The sequence below is a fragment of the Bubalus kerabau genome, chromosome 4 (genome assembly GCF_029407905.1).
Source record: "Bubalus kerabau isolate K-KA32 ecotype Philippines breed swamp buffalo chromosome 4, PCC_UOA_SB_1v2, whole genome shotgun sequence".
Taxonomy (NCBI): Eukaryota; Metazoa; Chordata; class Mammalia; order Artiodactyla; family Bovidae; genus Bubalus; species Bubalus kerabau.
Genome location: NC_073627.1, coordinates 153128663 through 153155713, shown reverse-complemented (window position 1 = coordinate 153155713; position 27051 = coordinate 153128663). Strand labels below are relative to the sequence as shown.

At 39.5% G+C, this 27051-nt stretch overlaps 1 protein-coding gene and 1 long non-coding RNA gene across 5 annotated transcripts in view; one reads left to right on the top strand and one right to left on the bottom strand.

The window, feature by feature from the left end:
* The window catches only part of SPTLC1 (serine palmitoyltransferase long chain base subunit 1), a 69765-nt gene extending 55907 nt beyond the window's left edge, over positions 1-13858 (bottom strand). For 2 of the 4 annotated variants that reach the window (XR_008713802.1, XM_055579110.1), the window contains exons 1-3: positions 13677-13858; positions 10752-10859; positions 7771-7865 (exon numbers count right to left, since the gene is read on the bottom strand). Coding sequence is in view for 2 of the 4 variants with exons in the window: in XM_055579110.1 (XP_055435085.1) it covers positions 7771-7865; positions 10752-10859; positions 13677-13733 (260 nt within the window). In the remaining 2 variants the exon portion in view is untranslated. Of the gene's footprint in view, positions 1-7770; positions 7866-10751; positions 10860-13676 lie in introns of those variants that run through there. The other 2 variants (XM_055579109.1, XM_055579111.1) reach the window with 2 other exon arrangements.
* Positions 13859-13960: 102 nt separating this feature from the next.
* LOC129650521 (uncharacterized) lies at positions 13961-20948 on the top strand. Its single transcript, XR_008713803.1, has 3 exons — positions 13961-14071; positions 20316-20515; positions 20786-20948. It is a non-coding gene; the product is annotated as an uncharacterized LOC129650521 (long non-coding RNA).
* The last annotated feature ends 6103 nt before the right edge of the window (positions 20949-27051 follow it).

The window sequence follows — 27051 nt, the reverse complement described above, 5'->3', positions numbered from 1 at the left end:
TTTAAGGTTGTCCACCCATTTTTTAGACTAAGACACTGAAATGCTAACCAGAAAGAAAAAAAGTGAAAGTGTTAGTTGCTCAGTCATGACCAGCTCTTTGCAATCCCATGACTGTAGACTGCCAGGCACCTCTGTCCATGGAATTCTCCAGGCAAGAATGCTGGAGTGGGTAGCCATTCTCCAAGGGCTCTTCCTAACAGAGGGATTGAGCCCAGGTCTCTCTCATTACAGGCAGATTCTTTACCATATGAGCCACAGGGAAGCTAATTGAAGCACTGTGTAAATAGGCCTGGCTTCTTGACTCACAGTGGGCTTCACTCTATAATAATCAGACATGAGTTCATCTGTGGAAACCCTAAGCTCAAAATTTTCTGTTTTTATTCTCTTGACTTCGAGTTTCACCAAAGAGAACTCCTTTGGTATATATGAGGTATAAATCTGGTTTCCAACTTTCTCTAAGAGCTGAGACGGAGGAAATGGGATCAGCATCCTACTATTCATTATAAACATTTTACTTACATTCTGTTTTCAGAAGGGCACCCGTTCCCTAACACATCCTTCGGACTTTTCATTTATATTTAGCCTTTCCAGAGGGTAAATCTCCATCTTTCTGCAAGTCTACCAAGCTAGAATCTGAGTGACGATGAGTGGTGTGGCTGCTTGCAATTTTCTTGGGAAATTTTATGTATATGCTTAATTACTGTAAAAAAAATTAACCAGTACAATTTAAAACTAATGGATTAGAGGAGAAGAGTCACAATCATCTCAACAGATTTAACAAAATTTAATACTCTGATTTTAAAACTAACAAAAAGTTGCCTTAGCAAATTAGGATGAGAAAGGAAGGCCTGTAACACCATACAGGTTATCCCTTAAAAGCTATCAGGAACAGGACACAGAAGTCTTTGTTACCACTCCTATTCAACACTGCATACAAAGTATCCCAGCCAGTGTAATAACACAGAAACAAGAAGAATATGATGCTCTTCATGACAGAAATGAAAACTCTCTGGTATCTAGAGATAAAGCTATTAAAAGATATGCAACGTCAATTTCCTGGCTGTGATACTGTACTACAGTCAAGCAAGATGTTACCACTGGGGGACATGATGAAGGGTATATGAAATCTATCTGTATTATTTCTTATGACTTCATGTGAATCTATCATGTTTCAAAACAAAAAGTAAGAAAAGTTAAGCAAAATCTTTATGAAAAACATTATCCAATTTTTCTCAGAAACATGAAAGACCTAAATATACAAGTTATACATAAGATACATGGTGATGAGATTCAGTATTAGCAATATGCCAATTCTTTCCAAATTAATCCACAAATTCAATGCATTACTAGTCGAAAGTTCAAATTCATTTTCTGGTCAAATCTGATCAGCTAAACCTAAACTATTAGTGAAGAGTCAAAAAACAGCCTAGACAATTCTGAAGAATAAGAAGGTTAAGGATCCATGCTAGCCAAGACCTATTATTAACCTAGTGGTATAAATGAAGTTCCTGCATAAGAAGAACAAATAACTCTGTGGACGGAGGTTTGTAACACTGTACAGGAGGCAGTGTCAAAAACTATCCAAAAGAAAAAGAAATGCAAGAAGGCAAAGTGGTTGTCTGAGGAGGCTTCACAAATAGCTAATGAAAGATTAGCAAAAGGCAAGGGAGAAAGGAAAAGATATGCCCAACTGAATGCAGAGTTCTAGAAAACAACAGGGAGAGATAAGGGCTTCTAAAATGAACAACACAAAGCAACAGAGGAAAACAGTACAATGGGAAAGACTAGAGATCTCTTTAAGAAAACAGAAGATATCAAGGAAACATTTCATGAAAAGATGGGCAGGATAAAGCAGAGAAACAATAAGGACCTAACATTAGCAGAAGAGATCAAGAAGAGGTAGCAAGGAGATGGCAAGAGTGAACGTCAACATTCTAGGAATCAGTGAACTAAAATGGACTGGAATGGGTGAATTTGACTCAGATGACCATTATATCTACTACTGCAGGCAGGAATCCCTTAGAAGGAATAGAGTAGCCATCATGGTCAACAAGAGTCTGAAGTGCAGTAGTTGGATGCAATCTCAAAAACGACAGAATGATCTCTGTTCGTTTCCAAGGCAAACCATTCAATATCACAATAATCCAAGCCTATGCCCCAACCAGTAATGCTGAAGAAGTGGAAGTTGAATGGTTCTATGAAGATCCACAAGACCTTTTAGAACTAACACCCAAAAATGATGTCCTTTTCATTATAGGGGACTGGAATGCAAACGCAGAAAGTCAAGAAACACCTGGAGTAACAGGCAAATTTGGCCTTGGAATACGGAATGAAACAGGGAAAAGGCTAATAGAGCTTTGTAAAGAGAACGCACAGGTCATACCAAACACCCTCCTCCAACAACACAAGAGATGACTCTACACATGGACTTCACCAGATGGTCAACATTGAAATCAGACTGATTATATTCTTTGCAGCCAAAGATGGAGAAGCTCTATACAGTCAGCAAAAACAAGACTGGGAGCTGACTGTGGCTCAGATCATGAACTCCTTATTGCCAAATTCAGACTTAAATTGAAGAAAGTGGGGAAAACCACTAGACCATTCAGGTATGACCTAAATCAAATCCCTTATGATTATACAGTGGAAGTGAGAAACAGATCCGATAGAGTGCCTGATGAACTATGGACTGAGGTTCGTGACATTGTACAGGAGACAGGGATCAAGACCATCCCCATGGAAAAGAAATGCAAAAAAGCAAAATGGCTATCTGAGGAGGCCTTACAAATAGCTGTGAAAAGAAGAGAAGTGAAAAGCAAAGGAGAAAAGGAAAGATACAAACATCTGAATGCAGATTCCAAAGAATAGCAAGGAGAGATAAAAAAGCCTTCCTCAGTGATCAACGCAAAGAAATAGAGGAAAACAACAGAATAGGAAAGACTAGAGATCTCTTCAAGAAAATTAGAGATACCAAGGGAACATTTCATGCAAAGATGGGCTCGATAAAGTACAGAAATGGCATGGACCTAACAGAAGCAGAAGATATTAAGAAGAGATGGCAAGAATACACAGAAGAACTATACAAAAAAGATCTTCACGACCCAGATAATCACGATGCGTGTGATCACTGACCTAGAGCCAGACATCCTGGAATGTGAAGTCAAGTGGGCCTCAGTAAGCATCACTACGAACAAAGCTAGTGGAGGTGATGGAATTCCAGTTGAGCTATTTCAAATCCTGGAAGATGATGCTGTGAAAGTGCTGCACTCAATATGCCAGCAGATTTGGAAAACTCAGCAGTGGCCACAGGACTGGAAAAGGTCAGTTTTCATTCCAATCCCAAAGAAAGGCATTGCCAAAGAATGCTCAAACTACTGCACAATTGCACTCATCTCACACACTAGTAAAGTAATGCTCAAAATTCTCCAAGCCACGCTTCAGGTATATGTGAACCGTGAACTTCCAAATGTTCAAGCTGGTTTTAGAAAAGGCAGAGGAACCAGAGATCAAATTGCCAACATCCACTGGATCATGGAAAAAGCAAGAGAGTTCCAGAAAAACATGTATTTCTGCTTTATTGACTATGCCAAAGCCTTTGACTGTGTGGATCACAATAAACTGTGGAAAATTCTGAAAGAGATGCAAATACCAGACAACCTGACCTGCCTCTTGAGAAACCTGTATGCAGGTCAGGAAGCAACAATTAGAACTGGACATGGAACAACAGACTAGTTTCAAATAGGAAAAGGAGTACGCCAAGGCGGTATATTGTCACCCTGCTTATTTAACTTATATGCAGAGTACATCATGAGAAATGCTGGACTGGAAGAAACACAAGCTGAATCAAGATTGCCGGGAGAAATATCAATAACCTCAGATATGCAGATGACACCACCCTTATGGCAGAACGTGAAGAGGAACTCAAAAGCCTCTTGATGAAAGTGAAAGTGGAGAGTGAAAAAGTTGGCTTAAAGCTCAACATTCAGAGAACTAAGATCATGGCATCTGGTCCCATCGCTTCATGGGAAATAGATCGGGAAACAGTGGAAACAGTGTTAGACTTTATTTATTTAGGCTCCAAAATCACTGCAGATGGTGACTGCAGCCATGAAATTAAAAGACGCTTACTCCTTGGAAGGAAAGTTATGACCAACCTAGATAGCATATTCAAAAGCAGAGACATTACTTTGCCAACAAAGGTCCGTCTAGTCAAGGGTATGGTTTTTCCTGTGGTCATGTATGGATGTGAGAGTTGGACTGTGAAGAAGGCTGAGCACCGAAGAACTGATGCTTTTGAACTGTGGTGTTGGAGAAGACTCTTGAGAGTCCCTTGGACTGCCAGGAGATCCAACCAGTCCATTCTAAAGGAGATCAGTCCTGGGTGTTCTTTTGAAGGAATGATGGTAAAGCTGAAACTCCAGTACTTTGGCCATCTTATGCGACGAGTTGACTCATTGGAAAAGACTCTGATGCTGGGAGGGATTGGGGGCAGGAGGAGAAGGGGACGACAGAGGATGAGATGGCTGGATGACATCACAGACTCTATGGACGTGACTTTGAGTGAACTCTGGGAGTTGGTGATGGACAGGGAGGCCTGGTGTGCTGCAATTCATGGTGTCGCAAAGAGCCGGACACGACTGAGCAACTGAACTGAACTGAACTGAGCAAGAATATACAGAAGAACTACACAAAAAGGTCTTGACCCAGATAACCATGATGGTGTGGTCACTCGCCTAGAACTAGACATCCTGGAGTATAAAGTCAAGAGGGCCTTTGGAAGCATTACTACAAAGTTAGTGGAAGTGATGGAATTCCAGCTGAACTATTTCAAATCCTAAAAGATCATGCTGTTAAAGTGTTGCGCTCATATGTCAGCAAATTTGGAAAACTCAGCAGTGGTCACAAGATAGGAAAAGGTCTGTTTTCATTCCAATCCCAAAAAAGGGCAATACCAAAGAATGTTCAAACTACCCTAACACTGAGTTCATTTCACATGCTAGCATGGTTATGCTCAAAATCCTTCAAAGTAGGCTTCAGCAGTACATGAACCTAGATACATAAGCTGGATTTAGAAAAGGCAAAGGAACCAGAGATCACATTACCAATATCTGTTGGGTCATAGAGAAAGCAAGAGAGTTCTAAGGAAAAAAAATCTACTTCTGCTTTATTGACTATGCTAAAGCCTTTTGACTGTGTAGATCACAACAAAATGTGGAAAATTCTTAAACAGACCAGACCACTGCACCTGTCTCCTGAGAAACCTATATGCAGGTCAAGAAACAACAATTAGAACCAGACATGGAATAATGGATTGGTTCAAAATTGGGAGAGGAATACAACAAGGCTGTATTGTCACCCTGCCTATTTAACTTATACGTGGAATACATTATGCAAAATGCCAGGCTCGTTTAACCACAAGCAGAAATCAAGATTGCTGGGAGAAATACCAACAACTTCAAATATGCAGATGATACCACTCTAATGGCAGAAAGTAAAGAGGAACTAAAGAGCCTCTTGATGAGGGTGAAAGAGGAGAATGAAAAAGCCAGCTTGAAACTCAACATTCAAAAATTAAGATCATGGAATCTGGTCCCATCACTTCATGGCAAACAGAAGGGTAAAAAGTGGAAGCACTGACAAATTTTGTTTTCCTGGGCTGTAAAATCACTGTGGACAGTGTCTGCAGCTATGAAGTTAAAAGACGCTTGCTTCTTGAAAGAAAATCTATGAGAAACTTAGACAGTATATAAAAAGCAGAGACATCATTTTGCCAACAAAGGTCCATATAGTCAAAGCTATAGTTTTTCCAGTAGTTGTGTATGGATCTGGAGTTGGACCATAAGAGAAAGCTGAGCTTCCCAGAATTGACGCTTTTGAATTGTGGTGCTGGGTAAGACTCTTGAGAGTCTCTTGGACTGCAAGGAGATCAAACCAGTCAATCCTAAAGGAAATCAACCCTGAATATTCATTGAGGACTTATGTTGAAGCTGAAGCTTCAATACTTTGCCACCTGATTCGAAAAGCCAACTCACTGGAAAAGATCCTGATGCTGGGAGAGACTGAAGGTAAAAGGAGAAGGGGGCAGCAGAGGATGAGGTGGTTAGACAGCATCACTGACTCAATGGACATGAATTTAGCAAACTTAGGGAGATGGTGAAGTACAGGGAAACCTGGTGTTCTGTAGTCCATGGGGTTGCAAAGAGTTGGATATGACTTAGCAAGTGAACAACATAAACGAGGTTCTGGCACAGGGAGAACAAATATACCAAAAGAACAGAAATAAAGCCAGAAATAGATCTTATATAAGGGAACTTAACATATGAAGGCTTCCCTGGTAGCTCAGATGGTAACGAATCTACTTGCAATGCAGGAGACCCAGGTTCGATCCCTGGGTCAGAAAGATCCCCTGGAGAAGGATATGAAAAAGGAGTCCGACACGACTGAGTGATGAACATGACATATGAAAGTAGGGAAATTTCCAATCAGTAGGTAAAAAATGGATTATTTCAACCAATTATGTTGGGACAAGTGACTGTCATACAGAAAACAGGCAAATTAGACATCTGTGGTAGGAAGGATTTTATGATCATAACATTAATGATTGATAAGTTTGATTTAAGAACAAGTAAAACTTTCATAAGACCAAAGAAATTCACCAAAGTGAAGAATACAAGCCTCTCCCATGTCAGACCAGAAGTAGAAGGACAGTCTCAGGAGAATGTTGCTCAGTGGTGTCTGATTCTTTGCGACCTAATGGACTGTAGCCCTCCAGGCTCCTCTGTCCATGGGATTTCCCAGGCAAGAATACTGGAGTAGGTTGCCATTTCCTTCTCCAGGGGATCTTCCTGACCCAGAGACTGAACCCACATGTCCTGCATCAGCTGCACTGGCAGGCAGATTCTTTACCACTAAGCCACCTGGGAAGCTCTCTCAAGAGAATATGCTGCATCGTATTTTATAAACAAATACTGAAAACTTTCATAGCAACAGGCATATTGTTGTAAAAGTATAAATATAAGCAAAGGAACATCCACCAACTTCAAGACTGTAAATAGTAGTAAAACCACGTATCGGGAGGGATGTGTTAAAACCATGTATCTGGAGGGCTGACTGTAATTTAGTTGTAGGTTTCTGACTTCATGGAGGGTCAGCACCCCTGCCATACTGTTCAAGGATCAACTATATTTCTAATGCTCTATTTCTTTTAAAAAACAGATTTGAAGTAAACAGCAAAATGTTAATACCTATTACTTCTTGATGGTGGATACTATGTGTCTATTATTATTTTCTCTATACTGAAATAGAAGAACTAAAAATATAAACAGATAAAACACTGGAAGTCCAGGAGGGACTAGCATGAGTTGAAGTTTCATAATTCATACTGTGAGAGTCAATAGGGACTGTCTGTCTATACTAATCAATCAAGAAACAGTGGTGCAAGCATACCATTACTATCTACTTATAAAGATCTACAACAGATCTAAAATCAGAAACAAACCAGGTGGGAAAGAGGAGGAATGCTGTTTTTCATTTCACTGTCTCACCATCTGAAATATTATATGTCTGTATTACTTTGAAAAATAAATATGTTTTAAAGAGACAAACTCTGAAACCCAAACTGGAGACTATTAAAGAGCATTTCCAGTCTCCAGAAATTTCTGAACGTCTTATTTCAGTTAAAAAGGGAATACTATATAAACCAACGTATACTTTGCTGAATTTACTTTCAGGAAACCAAACATCAGTCCTTGACTAACAAAACCAATTTACCCTGAAACAATGTTGTAGTTGAGAGCAGGATGGTCTTTTGAGACAGGCGGAACAAGAGGCTCTGGTTGCCACTCTTCAATCAATTCTTCCTTTTCCTACAAGAGAAAAGCAGTTAAAATACAGTGCAGTGCTACTTACTGGACAGCAACTCTAGCAGTATCTAAACTGTTTGTTGTAATGATGCCATCGTAATGAACACGCTGCTAGAAAGAGGTCCAGACGCTGTGGCTGGAAATGACACTAAATCACCACTGAGTTTTGTGCACTTAACCCCTCACCTCTTTCCTCAACTCAGACTAAAGGCTCTTTTCCCATGAAAACTTCCTAGGTGATGGAAAATTTTTTTAATTTTATTTTTGTTCAGAATTTCTCACTGTAGGAAGTATAACTGCTACTGATGATAAAACAAAAAGTCTACAACACAAAGACAAGAAGCATCACTGCAGGTTAAGTGACCTCAGCCTCTTGCAAAATATTATAGACAGCCACACCTTAGGTTCTTATAGACATGACAGTCATAGGAAGGGATCAATTAGACTACAAAGCACTGTTTCTATAAGCCACTGGCAAGGATTCAGAAGCAACTGAAATATACCAAAAAGACTCTCTAATATTGATTATCATAATAGGATTTAGTTGTTTGGAAATTTCTCACAGAAAGCCACTTTATTCCTTTTACCCGTTATTTCTTGCATTACAGGTATTTTGACTATTTTGAGTTTCCTATCCTTTCTTGAACTAGAAAAGGAAGTGTAATTTTGAAAATGTACTCTGGATGTACACGATGAGATGAGGCACACTGATGAACATGACAGAGACAGGAATTCTAGCCTTAGATAAGCCCACTCTTAATATTTCTATTTCCACACTCCTGTTAAATGCTTCTGTGTATGTTTCTCCTAATAGACAACTCTAGGGCATGGCCAGGAGCATACTCACTTAAGGCTCAGGAACTCAAAATTGCTTAGCTGAATAAATCAACTGCATGGAAGAACAGTATCCTGAACAAGCCTAGAGCACGTGTGATACATATACACAGTCCACTCGCTACCATGGAGACAGATTTCAGAATCAATTCAAGATTGCCTGGTATTCAAGAGACTCTGCACATCTGCAAAACTGAGAAGGGCATTTCTTCTTTGCTGCCATTAAGTTAAGCTTTAGAAACGCTCACACAGTTGTTTTTTTTCCTTCCACAGCTTTTAGGGTAAGATGTCAGTGACTACTGAATCTTGCTCTAGGTAAGCTTTGATTTTAGAGGGTTATCCTAAAATTATGTTTAGGCATTATTTTTTCAAAATGCACATTTGTGTGAACTGATATGCTTAAACTTAAATTAAGAATATTAGGAATGATCAACCCCTTAAACAGCTGGGCTAGAAATCTGTTCCATGGCCATGTAATCATTCATATGGAGTTTCTAAATACCAAGGGAAAAAAAGAAGACAGGATTTCTGGGCTGGAGGACTCAATCTTACTGTAATACTATCAAAAGAGTGTTCTATGGTACACTAATCCCACAAGGATTAGTGTGCCATAAAAAAAGGCAGGGGTGGGGATCTGTGGTCAAGTTTAGGGTATTTCTCCAGAGGTTCAAATAGCCACTGGTGTATAAAAAACCTTTTATATAAGAAATCATGCAATGAGACACCTCTTTAGTTTGCTTTACTCAGGTTTCCTAAACTTATTTGCCCTAAGAGTCACTTGCTGCATATCCCCTAGAGGGGATACTGTCTGACCCTCTCATGATAAACATTAATGATCAAGACAGCAGGGGCCAGCCAGTGAAAACAAGGCAACACTTGCCACACTGCTGTAATTCTATTCCACTTGCACCTTCTCCTGTGAATGCTCCAGCAAGCAAAGAAAAGAGCAGTGTCCATCTTTGTGCTACACTTAATGCTGCCTTGTGAACTTCTGAACTGAAGTTTTAAGCACTTTTGTGGGATCTCTAACTGTACTTGTCTCTAAGTATTCTGGCAGATTGCTATAGAGGCTGGACAGGGAAACAATCAAAGTCACAGAAACCATGCTGCAGTCAAAACTGCTCTTCCCCTCTCATACCTGGGGCACAGTTACTCAGTGTTCCTACCTGCACGAGAAGGTGGGGGATTCCACAAACCCCTTGGTCCTCCATACTAACAGAGCCCAGAGGGCAGCACTGAAAGTCCTCTTGACACTTCTTCCTAAGGTTTGCCAAACTTGGGCTTGAGCTGGGTCCTTTACCATACAGAACACATCAAAATTCGATTTGGGGTGGGAAGGTGGAGAGTGGTGGGATGGAGAGGATTCTCTCCGACTCTGAATCTCCTTAATGAAGACCACAGGGAAAACTTTCATTCACACTTCAGAAACAGTGCTGCTTTTCCCAAGCAACTCATGTAACTTTACAGGTGGACACTGGCAATTCAGCAGTAGCCCAAGTTTCCCTTCCAGCATCTAGTATGTTTCCAGACTGCTGTTTACTCCTAGCAAAATATAAAGGCCTGTAACATGGTACTCCTTTGGGTACTTACTTTATCCCTGGATTCCTTGTAATTTGTTTACCCTGATATTTCATTCCCGTTTTCCTTACATTCCAGAAAACATTTTAACATATATATATATATATAGTTGGGCCACCACAAGTCCCTTTTGAAAGATGTAGCAACTATAATTGGAGAAGGCAATGGCACCCCACTCCAGTAACTCTTGCCTGGAAAATCCCATGGATGGAGGAGCCTGGTAGGCCGCAGTCCATGGGGTTGCTAAGAGTCGGACATGACTGAGCGACTTCACTTTCACTTTTCACTTTCATGCATTGGAGAAGGAAATGGCAACCCACTCCAATGTTCTTGCCTGGGGAATCCCAGGGGCAGGAGAGACTGGTGGGCTGACGTCTATCAGTTCACACAGAGTCGGACACAACTGAAGTGACTTAGCAGCAGCAGCAGCAACTATAATCATACACCAAATAATAAAATAGAAATTTAACTTCTCACCTTGAGTGTAAGATCAGATCGTTCTTGTAATTTGTAAGTTTTAGAGAAAAGAAGTCTGATTATCCAGAGTATTAAAATTCCTTCTAAAATAAGATGATAAGCAGGAGCCTAGGAGTCAAAAGCAAAACAAAAACAAGAAATAAAGAAATATTTCCAAACCTGCACATATAATTTAATGCACCTGCATATACTACTACCCATGACCCTTACAAAACCTATTTATTACTTCTGAAGATTTACTTCCAAAGCTCACTTTATTTCTGCTCATTCCATTTCCCATTTCTAACAGAAGGCATTTCTCCTAACATGAAAAATCTCTAAAACTGCAGCTTTAAACCATCTTTAGGAATAAAAATTAATTTTTAAAATAAAATCTGACACAGAATTTCAATAATTAAACAATATTAACTATCAGATCCTTCAGGTAATTTGTATTTTTACTGGTAGGAAATGACTGTAACTAACAAACATTTTGCAGCATCACAAGCCTTCTGTCACCTTCACATATCACGGATGAACTGAGAATTATTTGGAAACCAGTTTCCACAATTTTCAAAGAATTTTGCACATCTTACTACATTTTCTGTATCCCTGATAATCCTCTTTAAATTTTCCTTGGAACATGGCAGAAAGACTTTATTAATGCTTAAAGAAACAGCATGTCTCTTTTCTACCAGAGTTTCCCAAAAGTATGTAGTGTTTTCCATGTCAACAGGCAAAAAGTTACCTTAATGAAATTATCCATGTCAGGTCTTCTTTTTAACTGTACATTTCCAGGATAAAGGCCAAGCTAGCTGACTTTTATGTTTTATACAACTAAACATACCAAGTGCATGTAGAAGATTCCAGATATCAACTAAACCACCATCAGTCAGTTATGGAGTGCTGTATTCCAATAGGTTGTCATTGGAAAGTCATTTAAAAGAGGTATTTAGAAATGTAAATACAAACTACTGTAAAGCATTAGACAGAAAGTGATGAGTCACAGTAGTTCAAAAAATTCTGAGGTGGTGACAGGGAAACTGATGACAAATGCATACATAAACTTTCAGATCACTGCACAGCTACCTTTAAAACTCCATACATGTTATCTACGTATAGGTACACAACAAGACTCCTTAAATTCTACATCCAAGGTACACAGAAATTAGAAGCAAAACCAGAAATCTCTCTAAGATTATTTTTAAAATTTGCTGATCCCTCCTGAATATAATTCATTTAAGAATAAGGGCTCTACTAAAAAAAACCCTTTTGGCTTTATCAATAATTGGATTATAGCTGACAAACAAATATCCAAGTCACTAGATAAACATTCCACCCCACAAAGACATCATCCTAAGAAAAGCTGAAATGTCTACTGAATTAATAAAAATTATAAATGCAGGTTCTTTTCTTCCCTAGGAAAGACATCCAGGACTCCTCTCAAGGCTCACTCATGGTCAGTACTAAGGTATGAGAAGTTACATAATCGAAGGGCAGTCTTCAGAAAAACAGCAACAATATACAGTAGAAGTTATTCATTTCTGTAACACAAACCTTAAATTTCACTGGCTCTTCTTAGTCACTGATAGCTCAGTTGGTAAAGAGTCCGCCTGCAATGCAGGAGACCCCAGCTGGATTTCTGGGTGGGGAAGATCCGCTGGAGAAGGGATAGGCTACCCACTCCTGTATTCTTGGGCTTCCCTTGTGACTCAGCAGGTAAAGATTCCACCCGCAATGCGTGAGACCTCGGTTTGATCCCTGGGTTGGGAAGATCCCCTGGAGAAGGTAAAGGCTACACACTCCAGTGTTCTGGCCTGGAGAATTCCAGGGAGTCGCAAAGAGTGGGACAAGACTGAGTGACTTTCACAGTCACTATGATTAACCTATGGTTGGACATCTCCTAAGCCATATTCTCTTTCTCAACTGTTTGTTTTTTCCAAAAAGTCCTGATGGGTCCTGATGCATCTTTCATCATCACCGCTGCCAGTAAGTGCAATATTAAGTTTTAAGAAAATTATCTAAAGAAACTGAGATTCACTCTACATGAATGTGAGATCCATAAGCACAGCAACTTTTACCTGTTCGCTCACTGCACTGCTTCTAGCATTTACATCAGTGCTGCCCAATACTAGAGTCACTAGCACCATTCAACTATTTAAATACACATCTAACTTGAATGAAAAATTCAGTCCTTTAGCGGTACTAGCCACTTTTCAAGTGCTTAACAGCCACATGTGTTTAGTGGCTACTGAACAGCTCAGGGAACAAGCAGAAAGTTCTACTGTACAATGCAGAGAAACTCACTAAATGTCGAATGAACGTTTTACACAAGAACGACATTTAAATTTTATATTATCTTACTACCTGAAATGGCTGGCCTTTCAAAAAACATCCCTTAACTAATCTTTCTTCAACGATTTACTAAAGTATCTCTGCAAGACAGAAAATGGGACGTATGCGGAAGAATGGCTATTTCATATTCCTAAATCATTCGGCTTCCTTTCCAACAAATCATTCGGCTACCTCCCAACAAAAACAAACTCCAACTTATTATTTTTTCCCCTATTATCTGCTCCACAGTTTGAAGGACCTGTCTTCCCTAGGACCTCTCCAGACTGAGATTTTCCATTCTACTTCCATCTCTCCCGTTTTAACAGTTCTGGCTTTTGACTAGTCTCTCTCCTGTATCCGGACAAGACCTGGAGAGGGCTCTCCGCTAGCTGGAGAGCAAATCGAGACCCCCCCAGTTCGGCTCCCACCCGCGCCTCCCTACATTCCGCCGCTGGGAAATATGTGCCTCTGAGCCCTTCCAGGGAGCGACGCCGAGGGTCCGGGCGTGACTGGGCCAGGCCCGCCTAGGCCCTCAGCACAAAAATCCACACAAAACGTCCCACTTCCCCAGGGTTGGGTGTGGTCGTAAGCCCTTGAAGTCGCCAAGCTCACCTCGTAGAGCGCCTGGACCATCTCCACCAGCACCCACTGCTCCGCGACGGTCGCCATAGTTCGCGGCCGGGGTTCCCTTCCGGAAGGCAGATGGCAGGCCCTTCAGATACTGAGCGGCGCTGCCCAGTGACGTCTAGGAGCCCGGGAGGCGGGGCTGCCGGGAGTGGGCACCGCCTTCTCGCGCCTGCGTTTTGGATGGCTGGCAGCTGCGACATCTGAGGGAGAATTAGCATGGTGTAGTGAATGTTGACTTCAGGATCTCCCTAGGGTGTGGGGAGTGGTGAGAATCGGCAGGCTGGTCCCCGCAGCATGTGTTCACAGCCAGGCCATTAACTGCTGGACCCCATGCTGGGCTCTTGGGATGGAAGGGTTGTAATAAATGACCCTCACGCTTGGTAGGTAGTTGGGTTCAGGGAGTTATTAATGTAATCGCAAACATATTATTTACTTTTAAATTATGTAAGTAATGCAAGAATGCATTATAATTAAAAAAAAAGACAACTCTTATTATTACCATTTATCATGTAAGGCTTTGTACGTATTAAGCCGTATAGCAGTTAGCTGTGGAACCTTCAAGAGTGTAGGTATCCAAACGTGATGTGTGCATATTTCGGTTGAATTTCTTAAATATAACTGGGAGCATAGGGATAATACTGTTGCACAATTGTCTTCTATTCTTTTTTCTTTTTGGGGCTATAAATTTTATATTTATGATCAATGAAGACTATTTATTGTAATTTGTGTGTATTTCTCATTGCATTTTATTTAAACATTTTTCTTTTGGGGGGCTTCCCTGGTGGCTCACTTTCTCCCCACCCTCCCCCCCCCCCCCCCCCCCCCCCCGCGCCGACCACCACTTTTTCTCCTATTACAAACAATGCTCAGTAACCATGGATGTGTGTATGTCTTTCTGTGCATATTGGGGTATTTCCAACAAGTTTCCTCAAAGTCAGATTTTACTCAGTGTGCATGTTAATGTCAGTAAACACTGCCATACTGCTCTCCAGAAGGGCTCAATCAATATTAAATATTTGAAAGTGTTGTTATTCTGTTGTTAGTCGCTAAGTCCTGTCTTTTGAGACTCCATGGTCTGTAGCCTGCCACGCTCCTCTGTCCATGGGATTTCCCAGTCAAGAATAATGAAGTGGGTTGCCATTTCCTTCTGCAGAGGATCTTCGTGACCCCAGGGAGTGGATGTCACCTGAAGTTTTCAAAGGTGATCTAAATATAATCTGGGGGGACAAATGATTTAGATGAAAATAAATGAGATAAAACTTTAAAATATCTTCCAAAATCATTTGGTAACTTAAAACTGTACAGCTTTTCTGTAAATAAAATTAAATGATGAATATTCATCAAAAGTCTAGATCATTTCCAAATATGGTAAAATATTGAAATATTAATTGCTAAAGTCTCTTACTTATTTTTGTCTTTTTATTATAGCAAAACTAAATATGTTTAGATTTATTAGAAACATGTCATGTACCAGATTTAAAAAATTATTATGTTATGAGGAAATGTATATTTCTGGAAATCATGAAATGTATTCACAAGGTTGCCAACCAAAAAATACTGGTATAACAAGCAGTTCACAATCGCTTACTGCTGTTTTCTTAGAAATTAAAGTTTCTAAGGGTTCAGTTCAGTTCACTTAAGTTCAGTCGCTCAGTCATGTTCGACTCTCTGCGACCCCATGAATCGCAGCGCACCAGGCCTCTCTGTCCGTCATCAACTCCCAGAGTTCACTCAAACTCACATCCATCGAGTCGGTGATGCCATCCAGCCATCTCATCCTCTGTTGTCCCCTTCTCCTCCTGCCCCCAATCCCTCCCAGCATCAGAGTCTTTTCCAATGAGTCAACTCTTCGCATGAGGTGGCCAAAGTACTGGAGTTTCAGCTTTAGCATCATTCCTTCCAAAGAAATCCCAGGGCTGATCTCCTTCAGAATGGACTGGTTGGATCTCCTTGCAGTCCAAGGGACTCTCTTCAAGAGTCTTCTCCAACACCACAGTCCAAAATCATCAATTCTTCGGCACTCAGCTTTCTTCACAGTCCAACTCTCACATCCATACATGGCCACTGGAAAAACCATAGCCTTGACTAGACGGACCTTTGTTCGCAAAGTAATGGCTCTGCTTTTCAATATGCTATCTAGGTTGGTCGTAACTTTCCTTCCAAGGAGTAAGCGTCTTTTAATTTCATGGCTGCAATCACCATCTGCAGTGATTTTGGAGCCCCCAAAAATAAAGTCTGACACTGTTTCCACTGTTTCCCCATCTATTTCCCATGGAGTTATGGGACCAGATGCCATGATCTTAGTTCTCTGAATGTTGAGCTTTAAGCCAACTTTTTCACTCTCCTCTTTCACTTTCATCAAGAGGCTGTTTAGTTCCTCTTCACTTTCTGCCATAAGGGTGGTGTCATCTGCATATCAGGTTATTGATATTTCTCCTGGCAATCTTGATTCCAGCTTGTGCTTCTTCCAGCCCAGCCTTTCTAAGGGTTAGGAATTCTAATTAATATGCAATTAAAATTAATAAGGAAAACATCTTCCTATGTATGGAAAAAATGTACAAGGAGTAGAAATGCATTTTGCTAAGGGGAACACATGTAATTTTGTCCTCAAAAGAAGTTTAAAAAAAAAAAGAAGGAAAGCACAGGACAAAATTTGAATATATAAAATAAAGAAATTATATAGAGGCTTATGGAAAAGAAACCCTGAGAAAAGTTTTGTGTGTGCTTAGGACTGGCTAAGGTTAAAATAAATTTAATTGGATGAATGAATTTTAATGTTAAAACTAAGCTGTTGCTGGGAATCCCCTGGAAGTTCAGGGGTTAAGACTCTGTGTTTCCACTGCAGAGTGCGTGGGTTTGATCCCTGGTCAGGAACTAAGGTCCCACAGGCCACTCAGGGTGGCAAAAACCACCAAGCTGCTGCAAAACTAGAATTTTACTTTCTCTGTCTGCTAAGAGGGCAAAGTTTTCTTGCAATATCTATCTGTTTGATAGCAGACTGTAGAATTTATTTACCTCTTAAGTAGTTTGTTGAAATTTTCTGTATTTGCCTTTGAAATATTTTATTGTCACTTTGGTTAAGTGAATATTCATTTATACTGATGTATGGTCCTATTTGAATGAGTGTTTTAAAACCTTTTGATATCTTTGACACATTTCCCAAAATCAAATTCTGGATAAAGTCTTTTTGACCTCAAACTAAGCTTGAGATTTTTCAGCAGGCCCCTGGAAAAATCTCAAAAATGTGATATTAAACTTATTAGGTTGCAGAGTTCAAAAGAACAGCAATGAGAGATAAGAAAGGCTTCCTATGTGATCATTGCAAAGAAATAGAGAAAAAAAATAGAATGGGAAAGACTAGAGATCTCTTCAAGAAAATTAGAGATACCAAGGGAACATTTCATGCAAAGATGGGCTCAATAAAGGACAGAAATGGTATGGACCTAACAGAAGCAGAAGAGATTAAGAAGAGATGACAAGAATACACAGAACAATACAAAAGAGGTCTTAATGACCCAGATAACCATGATAGTGTGATCACTCACCTAGAACCAGACATTTAACTTCTATGCAGAGTATATCATGCAAACTGCTGGGCTGGATGAACCACAAGGTGAAATCAAGATTGCCAGGAGAAATATAAATAACCTCATATATGCAGATAACACCACCCTTATGGCAGAAAGCGAAGAAGAGCTAAAGAGCCTCTTGATGAAAGTGAAAGAGGAAAGTGAAAAAGTTGTCTTTAAAGCTCAACATTCAGAAACCTAAGATCATGGCATCTGGTCCCATCACTTCATGGCAAATAGATGGGGACACAATGGAGACAGTGAGAGACTTTATTTTCCTGGGCTCCAGAATCACTGCAGATGGCGACCGCAGCCATGAAATTAAAAGATGTTTGCTCCTTGGAAGAAAAGTTATAACCAACCTAGACATCATATTAAAAAGCAGAGACATTACTTTACCAACAAAGGTCTGTATAGTCAAAGCTATGGTTTTTCCAGTAGTCATGTATGGATGTGAGAGTTGGACCATAAAGGCTGAGCGTTGAAGAATTGATGCTTTTGAACTGTGGTGTTGGAGAAGACTCTTGAGAGCCCCTTGGACTGCAAGGAGATCCAACCAGTCAATCCTAAAGGAAATCAGTCCTGAATATTCATTGGAAGGGCTGACGCTGACTTCGAAGAGCCGACTCATTGGAAAAGACCCTGATGCTGGGAAAGATTGAAGGCAGGAGGAGAAGGGCACAAAAGAGGGCAAGATGGTTGGATGGCCTCATGAAATCAATGGACATGAGTTTGAGCAAGCTCTGGGAGATGGTGAAGGACAGGGAAGTCTGGTGTGCTACAGTACATGGAGTTGCAAAGTCGGATACAACTGAGCAACTGAATGACAATAACAACAGGTTTATTTGGTATGTTTAATTACATTGGAAGCACTGTCAAATGAGTAATGATAAGCTTTAAGTTGTATTATATGAAGGTTACTAATATAGATGTAGAAATTATATAAAATTCTTAAAACTCAGATATGTCCTGGTATAATATTATCAATCACAATTCTAGTAATTATTTTAAAAGGCAAAAGTTTTAATTTGAAGAAAAACATGAGTAAGAATCTAGTTATGATTTTAAAATATTGTATGTCACAGAAATAACCAAATTTCCTTGTCATTTGAATTAAAAGATATTTAACCATGCCATTTTAAGTATTTTGTCATTTATAGACAGTTACTGTTTTACTCTGATGCTTTCTCAAAAATGCTTCATCTTCATGAAGATTTACAGAAAGGATTTTTCTGAGAAATGCAGATTTCCCAATAACTTTCAAATCATACACTTAATTGAATAAGGAATTAACAAATAAAAATTGCCTACAGTAGGACTTCCCTGGTGTCTCAGGTGGTAACGAATCTGCCTGCAATGCAGGAGACCCAGGTTCCATCTGTGTGTGGGGAGGATATCCTGGAGAAAGAAATGGCTACCCACTCCAGTATTCTTGCCTGAAAAATTCCACAGACAGAGGAGCCTAGTGGGCTATTGTCCATGGAGTGGCCAAGAGTTGGACATGGTTGAGCACCACACAAGTAAGTATCCTGTTTGCAGATTTCCCAGCAACCTTACCAGCTGACTGAAGCAGGCACAAGAATCTTAGGATATTTGGGGGACCTCAAGAAGAGAAGAATTCACCCAAATATATAGGAATTACAGGGAAACCTGATGGCAAGTCCTTGATATGGCTTCATGACTTTGTGGCCTCCATAGGCAAATAAAAATTTAACTTGGAATTCCATGTGAAAAATTCCAGCAAAGCAAATTTTAAAAAGCCTTTATGGTCAATCATCATTTTTTTTGGACATATTTAAGTAATCAGGCCAGGTTTAATGAAACTAAGCTTGTTTTACAAACTAGTCTTTATTCAGCTATCTTTGTTAGAAATGAAGGTGATATTACAGAAAAATGTTTTTCAGTAGAACTTTAATACACAGTTATAGATATTAGATTCTAGTTCTGTTAGTTATCTTCAAGGTTTTGCTTTTCCACTTGTTAGCTGAACTGGATCCTGAATTCTAGTTTCCTCAAAAGTTTTACTATAACGTTCAAACTAATGTTTCAATATTTCTCCCACTTTTGACTTGGAATCACTGAGAACTAAAACTTCCCTTTTCCTAAATCTCTGTAAACTGAAAATGAATAACTCGATATGAATTTAAGAGAGATGACCACAGTAGCGCATGTTTAGACAATCTTTGTGCTTATTGCTATGTAAACCAACAGAAAAGTTACCTAAACACCCAAAGACATTCTCAGAGACATTCCAAACTGCAAAAGATGCTTCAGACCTGACACTGAGAAATCTGGACTGGCAGCACTCAGGACTCAAGACAGTGGGTTTACAACGTGCTCCAATCATTAAGCATTGTTTTTCTTTCATCTCCATAGAAATGCCTCTTATTAAATACCTGACTGCCCATACCCTATAGACCTAACTTTGAGAGCCCACCTGCATCTCCACTTCCTGAAATAAGTAACGAAACTGATCTAGTATCAGGACTAAAACACTGGTTCAAAGAGATATAAAACAATCTATCAGTTTAACTTCTGGACCGTGAAACTTAAGTTTCAAAAATGGGACTGCAAAGGAGCAAAATTTACCCCCTCCAAAATGTTTCTTTGGCATGCAGATGATTTTGAGCTGAAAAAAGTCAAAGCCCAAAAGACTCAGAAAGAACCTTTGACTTTCCTCCTAACTGCTCAAAGAATGTAGATAAAAGAGCAGTTACCATAGATAACTATGGTATGAACTGGGCGTGTAGCAGGAACCTAGCAAAGTGCTTGTTAGAATTCCTCTCTGTCCCCCTCTGCATGACCCAGCAGACATTTATTTATCAAACATTTGTTTTTCCATATCCATGTAAATTGCTTTCCTCCTCTTTAAAGTCCCAAACCACTACCCACAACATCCTATTTTGTCTCCAGCCAAAGATGATATGTAAGGTGAGGGTTTCTGCCATTTTGCTGAGTTACCCAGTTTTCCTGGGTCTCTACAATGTACACATTGTTATTAAATTTTTGCGTGATTTTCTCCTGTTAATCTGTTTCATGTCAATTTAATTCTTAGACTAGCCAGAAGCACCTACAAGGTTGAAGGAAAAATTTCTTCCTGGACAGAGTGAACCTGCAAAACCCTAAGCACCCCAACCTTGGACCCTATCAAAGGCAGAGCCCCAGATTCTCTCCAAGTTCTCTTTCTCTCTCCCCTCTCCCACCCCATGACTTCGCAGTGTGGCCCTGAAGCATGCTGTGGACTCTCCAAGACCTGTGAGTAATAATCTTGTTCTTTAAAGTTCTCTGATGGTTTCTGCTGAAGTGCATACTGCAGTGATCATAAGATTCACAAGGGCCAGACCAGGGACGTTGGCTCAGGTCAAGAAAATGCCTGTGGAGGCTGCCACAGTAATACAGGCCCTGGGCAAATGTCTCAGGCATTGCTAACCAACAGTATCTCTATCAGTAAGCTGAGACTAACACAACATACACATACAAGTATTATTTTTGGTAATGTTAAACATTTTTTGTTTATTTTGCTAGGTACCAGGTGGTTTATTTCAGGCTGAAGCATCATGTCTTTCTTCAGTTCTAGAACAATTTTTTTGGACTATTTCATTTATGTGATTTTTAAAAATTTTATTTATGGGAGAAATTATTTGCAAACTACATAACTGGTAAGAAATTAACATTCAGAATAAAGAACCTCTACAATTGAACAACAACAAAAAACAAGCTACCAAGTCAAAAAATGGACAAGAGATTTGAGCTGACATTTCACCAAAGAAGATATACAAATAGTCACTTAGCACATAAAAGAATTCTTAATGGTGTTGAATTACACACTTAAAAGTGGATAAAATTGTAAAATTTGTTATGTGTGCATGTTGTACCACAATGAAGAACTGCTTTTTCTTTATATGTATATATTTATATTTTATATAAATTAACTTTTTCTTCAAATTTCCAATTTTTGTCCTTTTAAGCTTCATTTTGGTAAACTTCCTGGTGTCAACTTTCTAATCCACTTAATTTATTTTTAGTTGTTCTTATTCAGCCCATCTGATCATTGATTTAAAATCTAATTTCAGTGATCATTTTTAATTTCTAGAAATGCTAATTGTTTAAAATTTAAAATTGAGCACTTACTTCCTAAGGCGCTGGAACATAGAAATGCACAAAATACTCACATCCCTGCCCTCCTGGAGCTTACACTCTAACTAATAGATAATAAACAGATAACATGGCTTAGTGTTATGAACTGCTATGAAGAAAAGGAAAGTATGTACAGAGAGAAAGAATTACAGAGAGTGCACAGGGAAGGCTCTCTGAAGAGATTTTGTTTGGAAGAAATGAAATGTATGACTCTTTGGTGAAAGAGTGATCTAGGTAGAGGAAAGACCAAGCGATGAGAAGGTGTTTTGGGAATTCAAGCAACACCAAAGATGTGAGGTAATTGTATGATAACGGTCAGTTCAGTTAATTCAGTTGCTCAGTCATGTCTGACTCTTTGCAACCCCATGGTCTGCAGTTCGCCAGGCTTCCCTGTTCATCACCAACTCTCAGAGCCTACTCAAACTCATGTCCATTGCCTCAGTGATGCCATCCAACCATCTCATCCTCTGTAGTCCCCTTCTCCTCCCACCTTCAATCTTTCCCAGCATCAGGGTCTTTTCCAATGAGTCAGTTCTTCGCATCAGGTGGCCAAAGTATTGGAGTTTCAGCTTCAGCATCAGTCCTTCCAATGAATATTTAGGACTGATTTCCTTTAGGATGGGCTGGTTGGATCTCCTTGCAGTCCAAGGGACTGTCAAGAGTCTTATCCAACACTACAGTTTAAAAGCATCAATTCTTCAGCTCTCAGCTTTCTGAGAGTTGAACTCACATCCATACATGACCACCATGGCAGAAAGCAAAGGAGAACTAAAGAGCTTCTTGATGAAAGTGAAAGAGGAGAGTGAAAAAGTTGTCTTAAAACTCAACATTCAGAAAGATAAGGGAAGTTCCTGCAAAACTCCCGACTTAGATGCAGTTGGTAAAGTTGGATGAGGTGAGAAGCCATCATTCCAGAGACATCATCTGAAGGTAGAACTGATAGGATTTGCTTTTGGGGGTTGGGAGAGAAAGGAGGGTCAGGATGCTCCAAGGTCTTTATCCTGAATCAATGAGTAAATGGCAGTACCATTTCCTGAGATGGTAAAGATAAGGTGAGCAAGTTGGAAAGCACATGTTAGATATATATGTGGAGATGTCCTGAAGACATGTGGATATTTGGATCTGAATTTCAGAGGCGAGATCAGGAATAGAAATGAAAACAAGTGTAGATACAGAAGAAAAGAGGTATAAAGGCTATGCCTTAAAGCACTCCTTTCTGGGTATATTAACTGCATTTTCTTTAAAATTGTCTTCTGTTTTCTCCATTATCATATTTCCTCAGATATTCTATTTGATCATATTAGGTATTAGTACATTTGAAAAATATTTCTAAAGTTAAAATTTTTTTCTAAAATTTTAATTTTTTCCTACCTTGGACTGCTGCCACTCAGAGATTGAATAAAATGAATATTAATATAGTGAGAGACTTTACTATAGCCTCTGAAAAGACTCTTTAAGTAAAGCCCAGTAAAATCCCATTTACTTTATGTATCAGGATTTCCCTAACTTTTCAATATGAATGGCCATCCAAGATTCACCACAAAGTTGACAAAACCTTTAACATGAAAGAAAAACACTAAAACAAGGAATAAAAAGGACTTGACCCAAGTGACTTTTTAGCTGTGACAAATGTACCGTACAAGTGTAAGCTGTTTAATAATAGGGGAACTGGTTGTGAGTTATGTAGGACTTTTACTACCTTCACATTTTTTTTCTGTAAATCTAAAACTATTGTAAAATTACAAAGCTTATTTAATAAAAGAACTTGGGGGAACACAGTTATTATGAAATGAAGAAGGAAAAAATATATTTTCAGGGAAAAAAAAGAAGAATATAATGCAACCACAAGGCAAGAGCCATATGTCATAAAAATGAACATCTAGCTAATAAGGAAGAACTCTTCAGAATTAAAGCATGGAAGCAGAAATGAAAGAATGTACTAAAAGTCTTGAAAGATAAAGTTGAAGCAATGTTCCAGAAAGCAAAACCAAAGCGCAGAGATTTTAAAAATTAGGGACAAAAGACAGAGAGATGAGAGAATAAGTTTAGGAACTGAAAGATTTAAAAACTTGAGTTCCAGAAAGGTAGTGCATGAGAAAAGGTGGAGAGGAAGCAAGCTAAGACATAATATAAGAAAATTCCCCAAAGGACATGAGTTTCCAGATTGAAAAACTCCCTCAAGTGCCCAACCCGCTGAATATTAGAAGTCCCACAACTACTTATACTTTGTAAAGGTTAAGAAAAATGAGAATATAGAAAGCTCCTAAATCTCCTAAAAGAGGAGATAAAACAGTCACACAAAAAGGATCAAGTGTAAAATGGCATCAGGCTTCTCATTAGTATTATTAGAAACTAGACAGTGGAGCAGGGCCTTCAGACTTCTGAAGGAAATGATTTCCAGCAAAGGATTCTATCATTAACTGTCTATAATTAATAGAAGCAGAATGAAGATACACAGTGTGTATAAATTAGGATCACCTAGGTGATGCTGCAGTAACAACCATCCGCCAAATCTTTGTGGCTTATTAAAACCAGTTTATTTCTTATGTATGCTACATGGAACAACAGACTGGTTCCAAATTAGGAAAGGAGTACATTAAGGCTGTATATAGTCACCCTGCTTATTTGATTCATATGCAGAGTACATCATGAGAAATGTTGGGCTGGATGAAGCACAAGCTGGAATCAAGACTGCCAGGAGAAATATCAATAACCTCAGATATGCAGATGACACCACCCTTATGGCAGAAAGTGAAGAGGAACTAAAGAGCCTCTTGATGAAAGTGAAAGAGGAAAGTGAAAAAGTTGGCTTAAAGCTCAACATTCAGAAAACTAAGATCATGGCATCCAGTCCCATCACTTCATGGCAAATAGATGGGGAAACAACGGGAACAGTGTCAGACTTTATTTTGGGGGGCTCCAAAATCACTGCAGATGGTGATTACAGCCATGAAATTAAAAGACACTTGCTCCTTGGAAGAAAAGCTATGACCAACATAGACAATGTATTAAAAAGCAGAGACATTACTTTACCAACAAACGTCCATCTAGTCAAAGCTATGGTTTTTTGAGTAGTCATGTATGGATGTGAGAGTTGGACTATAAAGAAAGCTGAGCACTTAAGAATTGGTGCTTTTGAACTGTGGTGTTGAAGAAGACTCTTGAGAGTCCCTTGGACTGTAAGGAGATCCAACCAGTCAACCCTAAAGGAAATCAGTCCTGAGTATTCATTGGAAGGACTGATGCTGAAGCTGAAACTCCAATACTTTGGCCACCTGATGCGAAGAAGTGACTCATTGGAAAGGACCCTGATGCTGGGGAAGATTGAAGGTGCAAGGAGAAGTGAATGACAGAGGATGAGATGGTTGGATGGCATCACCAACTCAATGGCCATGAGTTTGAGTAGGCTCCGGGAGTTGGTGATGGACAGGGAAGCCTGCAGTGCTGTAGTCCGTGGAGTCACAAAGAGTCGGACACAACTCAGTGACTGAACTGAACTGAACTGAACTGATGCTACCTCCCTTCATAAATTTGAGATTAGAGGAGATTCTGCAATGTCTCTCTTCTTCATGTTCCAGGCCAACACAAAAGCCACCATCCTGGACATCACCTGAAATTGTGTCACTGCCAGGTTCACACTAGCAATTAGTGCTCTGGCATTAGGTGACATGCCCTTTTTATTCATATGGCAAGAAGGTGTGTTGCTAGCCCATGTTTGGAAAACAGAGCCAGAAATATTGGTGAGTAGCACTAATGCCTGGCAAACAAGTTCTTAATAACTGGTATACTTTGGTACTCTTTCTCAGGAAACTCCTGAGTGATATGCCACACCCAAATGAGTAAGCAGAACAAGAAAGCAGATGGCATGGGGCATCTCAGGGAGAAAACAAGGGAAGAAAATTTCAAGATGACAGCTGTGGGCAGGGCTAAGTGTGACTAGGCCAAATTGGATTAAACTGATGAAGGGCAGAAGGAATGGACCAAAGTAGGTCCAACATCAAGGAAAGAAAAAAAAAACTGAAAAAAGAAAAATGTAGAGATGAATCACTGTTTGGCTTGATAGTGAACAATGTATAAAGTCATTTTGTGATAGAAACACTATGAATGAACTTCATTGAAAAATGGAAAGATTGGAGTTGGTGAAATGTGTATGAGAGAGAATATAAGACACATTACCTGGAGGTAAGGTAAGCTCTTAACAAACAACAGCAAAATGAAAACATCATAGCAGAATAGCATGAATAAATAGCAGAACAGTATGCTGTTTAAAACCAGAAAGCAATTTTTAGAAATAACTTTGTCTTTTGGAAATGGGAATCTGGGGTGAGGAAGGGTGAAACAGGACTAATTTTTAAAAAAAATAAATCTTGTTCTTTTATCTGAATTCTCAAGATATAATGTACATGCTACTGCTGATGCTGCTAAGTCGCTTCAGTCGTGTCCAACTCTGTGCAACCCCATAGACGGCAGCCCACCAAGCCCGGCTGTCCCTGGGATTCTCTAGGCAAGAACACTGGAGTGGGTTGCCATTTCCTTCTCCAAAGCATGAAAGTGAAAAGTGAGGTGAAGTTTCTCAGTCGTGCCCGACTCTTAGCGACCCCATGGACTGCAGCCCACCAGGCTCCTCCGTCCCTGGAATTTTCCAGGCAAGAGTACTGGAGTGGGGTGCCATTGCCTTCTCCGATAATATACATAAGCATGTATATATAAGTATAGAAGATTGTCTGGAGAGGGAATGGCAACCCACTCCAGTATTCTTACCTTGGAAATCCCAGAGGAGCCTGGTGGGCTATAGTCCATTGGGTCGGAAAGAGTCGAACACAACGAAACAACTGAGCACACACATACACACACGTATATATGAATATGTACTAAATTGGAAAAAGCAAAAAAGTTGTATCCTTAACTGTCCTTTACAATATTTTACCTAACGTTTAGCATTGTGTGTCAGTTGGTGTTTTTGGTAATTTCTGTGAATTGCACAGTGGAATATCTTATTTTGGGATGTAGAAAGATTGCTGTTTGTATCTAAAATCAAATAGATTTGTTGGCATAATGAAATTAACTCTGAAAATTCCTTAAATCTCATCATTCAAATAATTTGTGAGAAATTTAAAAAGTGAAGTTCAGGTCATCCCTGAATAGCTCTAGCCCTGTAACTCAATAAAGCCATTGAGGACTCTGATTTTTCTGAGACCCGTGTTCCACTATCCAGAGCAGAAATTCTTTGTAAGACCAGTATCAAGGTAATTTTAAGACCAGTATTCCTCACTGGTTATAAGACAGCAGCTGATGCTAATCAGTTCTGCATGATTCCACGTTCACATCCAGGCAAAGAAAGACTGGCTTCCTGAGGTTTTTTTTCTTACGGGCAAGGAACCAACTTTTTCAGAGATCCTGAGAGCTCTGCTTGGCCCACACTGGCTTGGATCTGCCCACTCTTGAATCACTAAGTGTAAAGGAGCAAAGAGGTGATTCACTGGTACACAGTGGGAAGAACAGAGTGGATATTGGAGTCAATCACAGTCCCTTTCACTGGTCTCCTCATTTTATCTTCTTTTTCACCAATCTATTTAATATAGTAGCTATCTGACTATGCCACTTATCACTTAAAATCCATAAACAGTATGGAAACTAGTCTTCAAAGATTACCT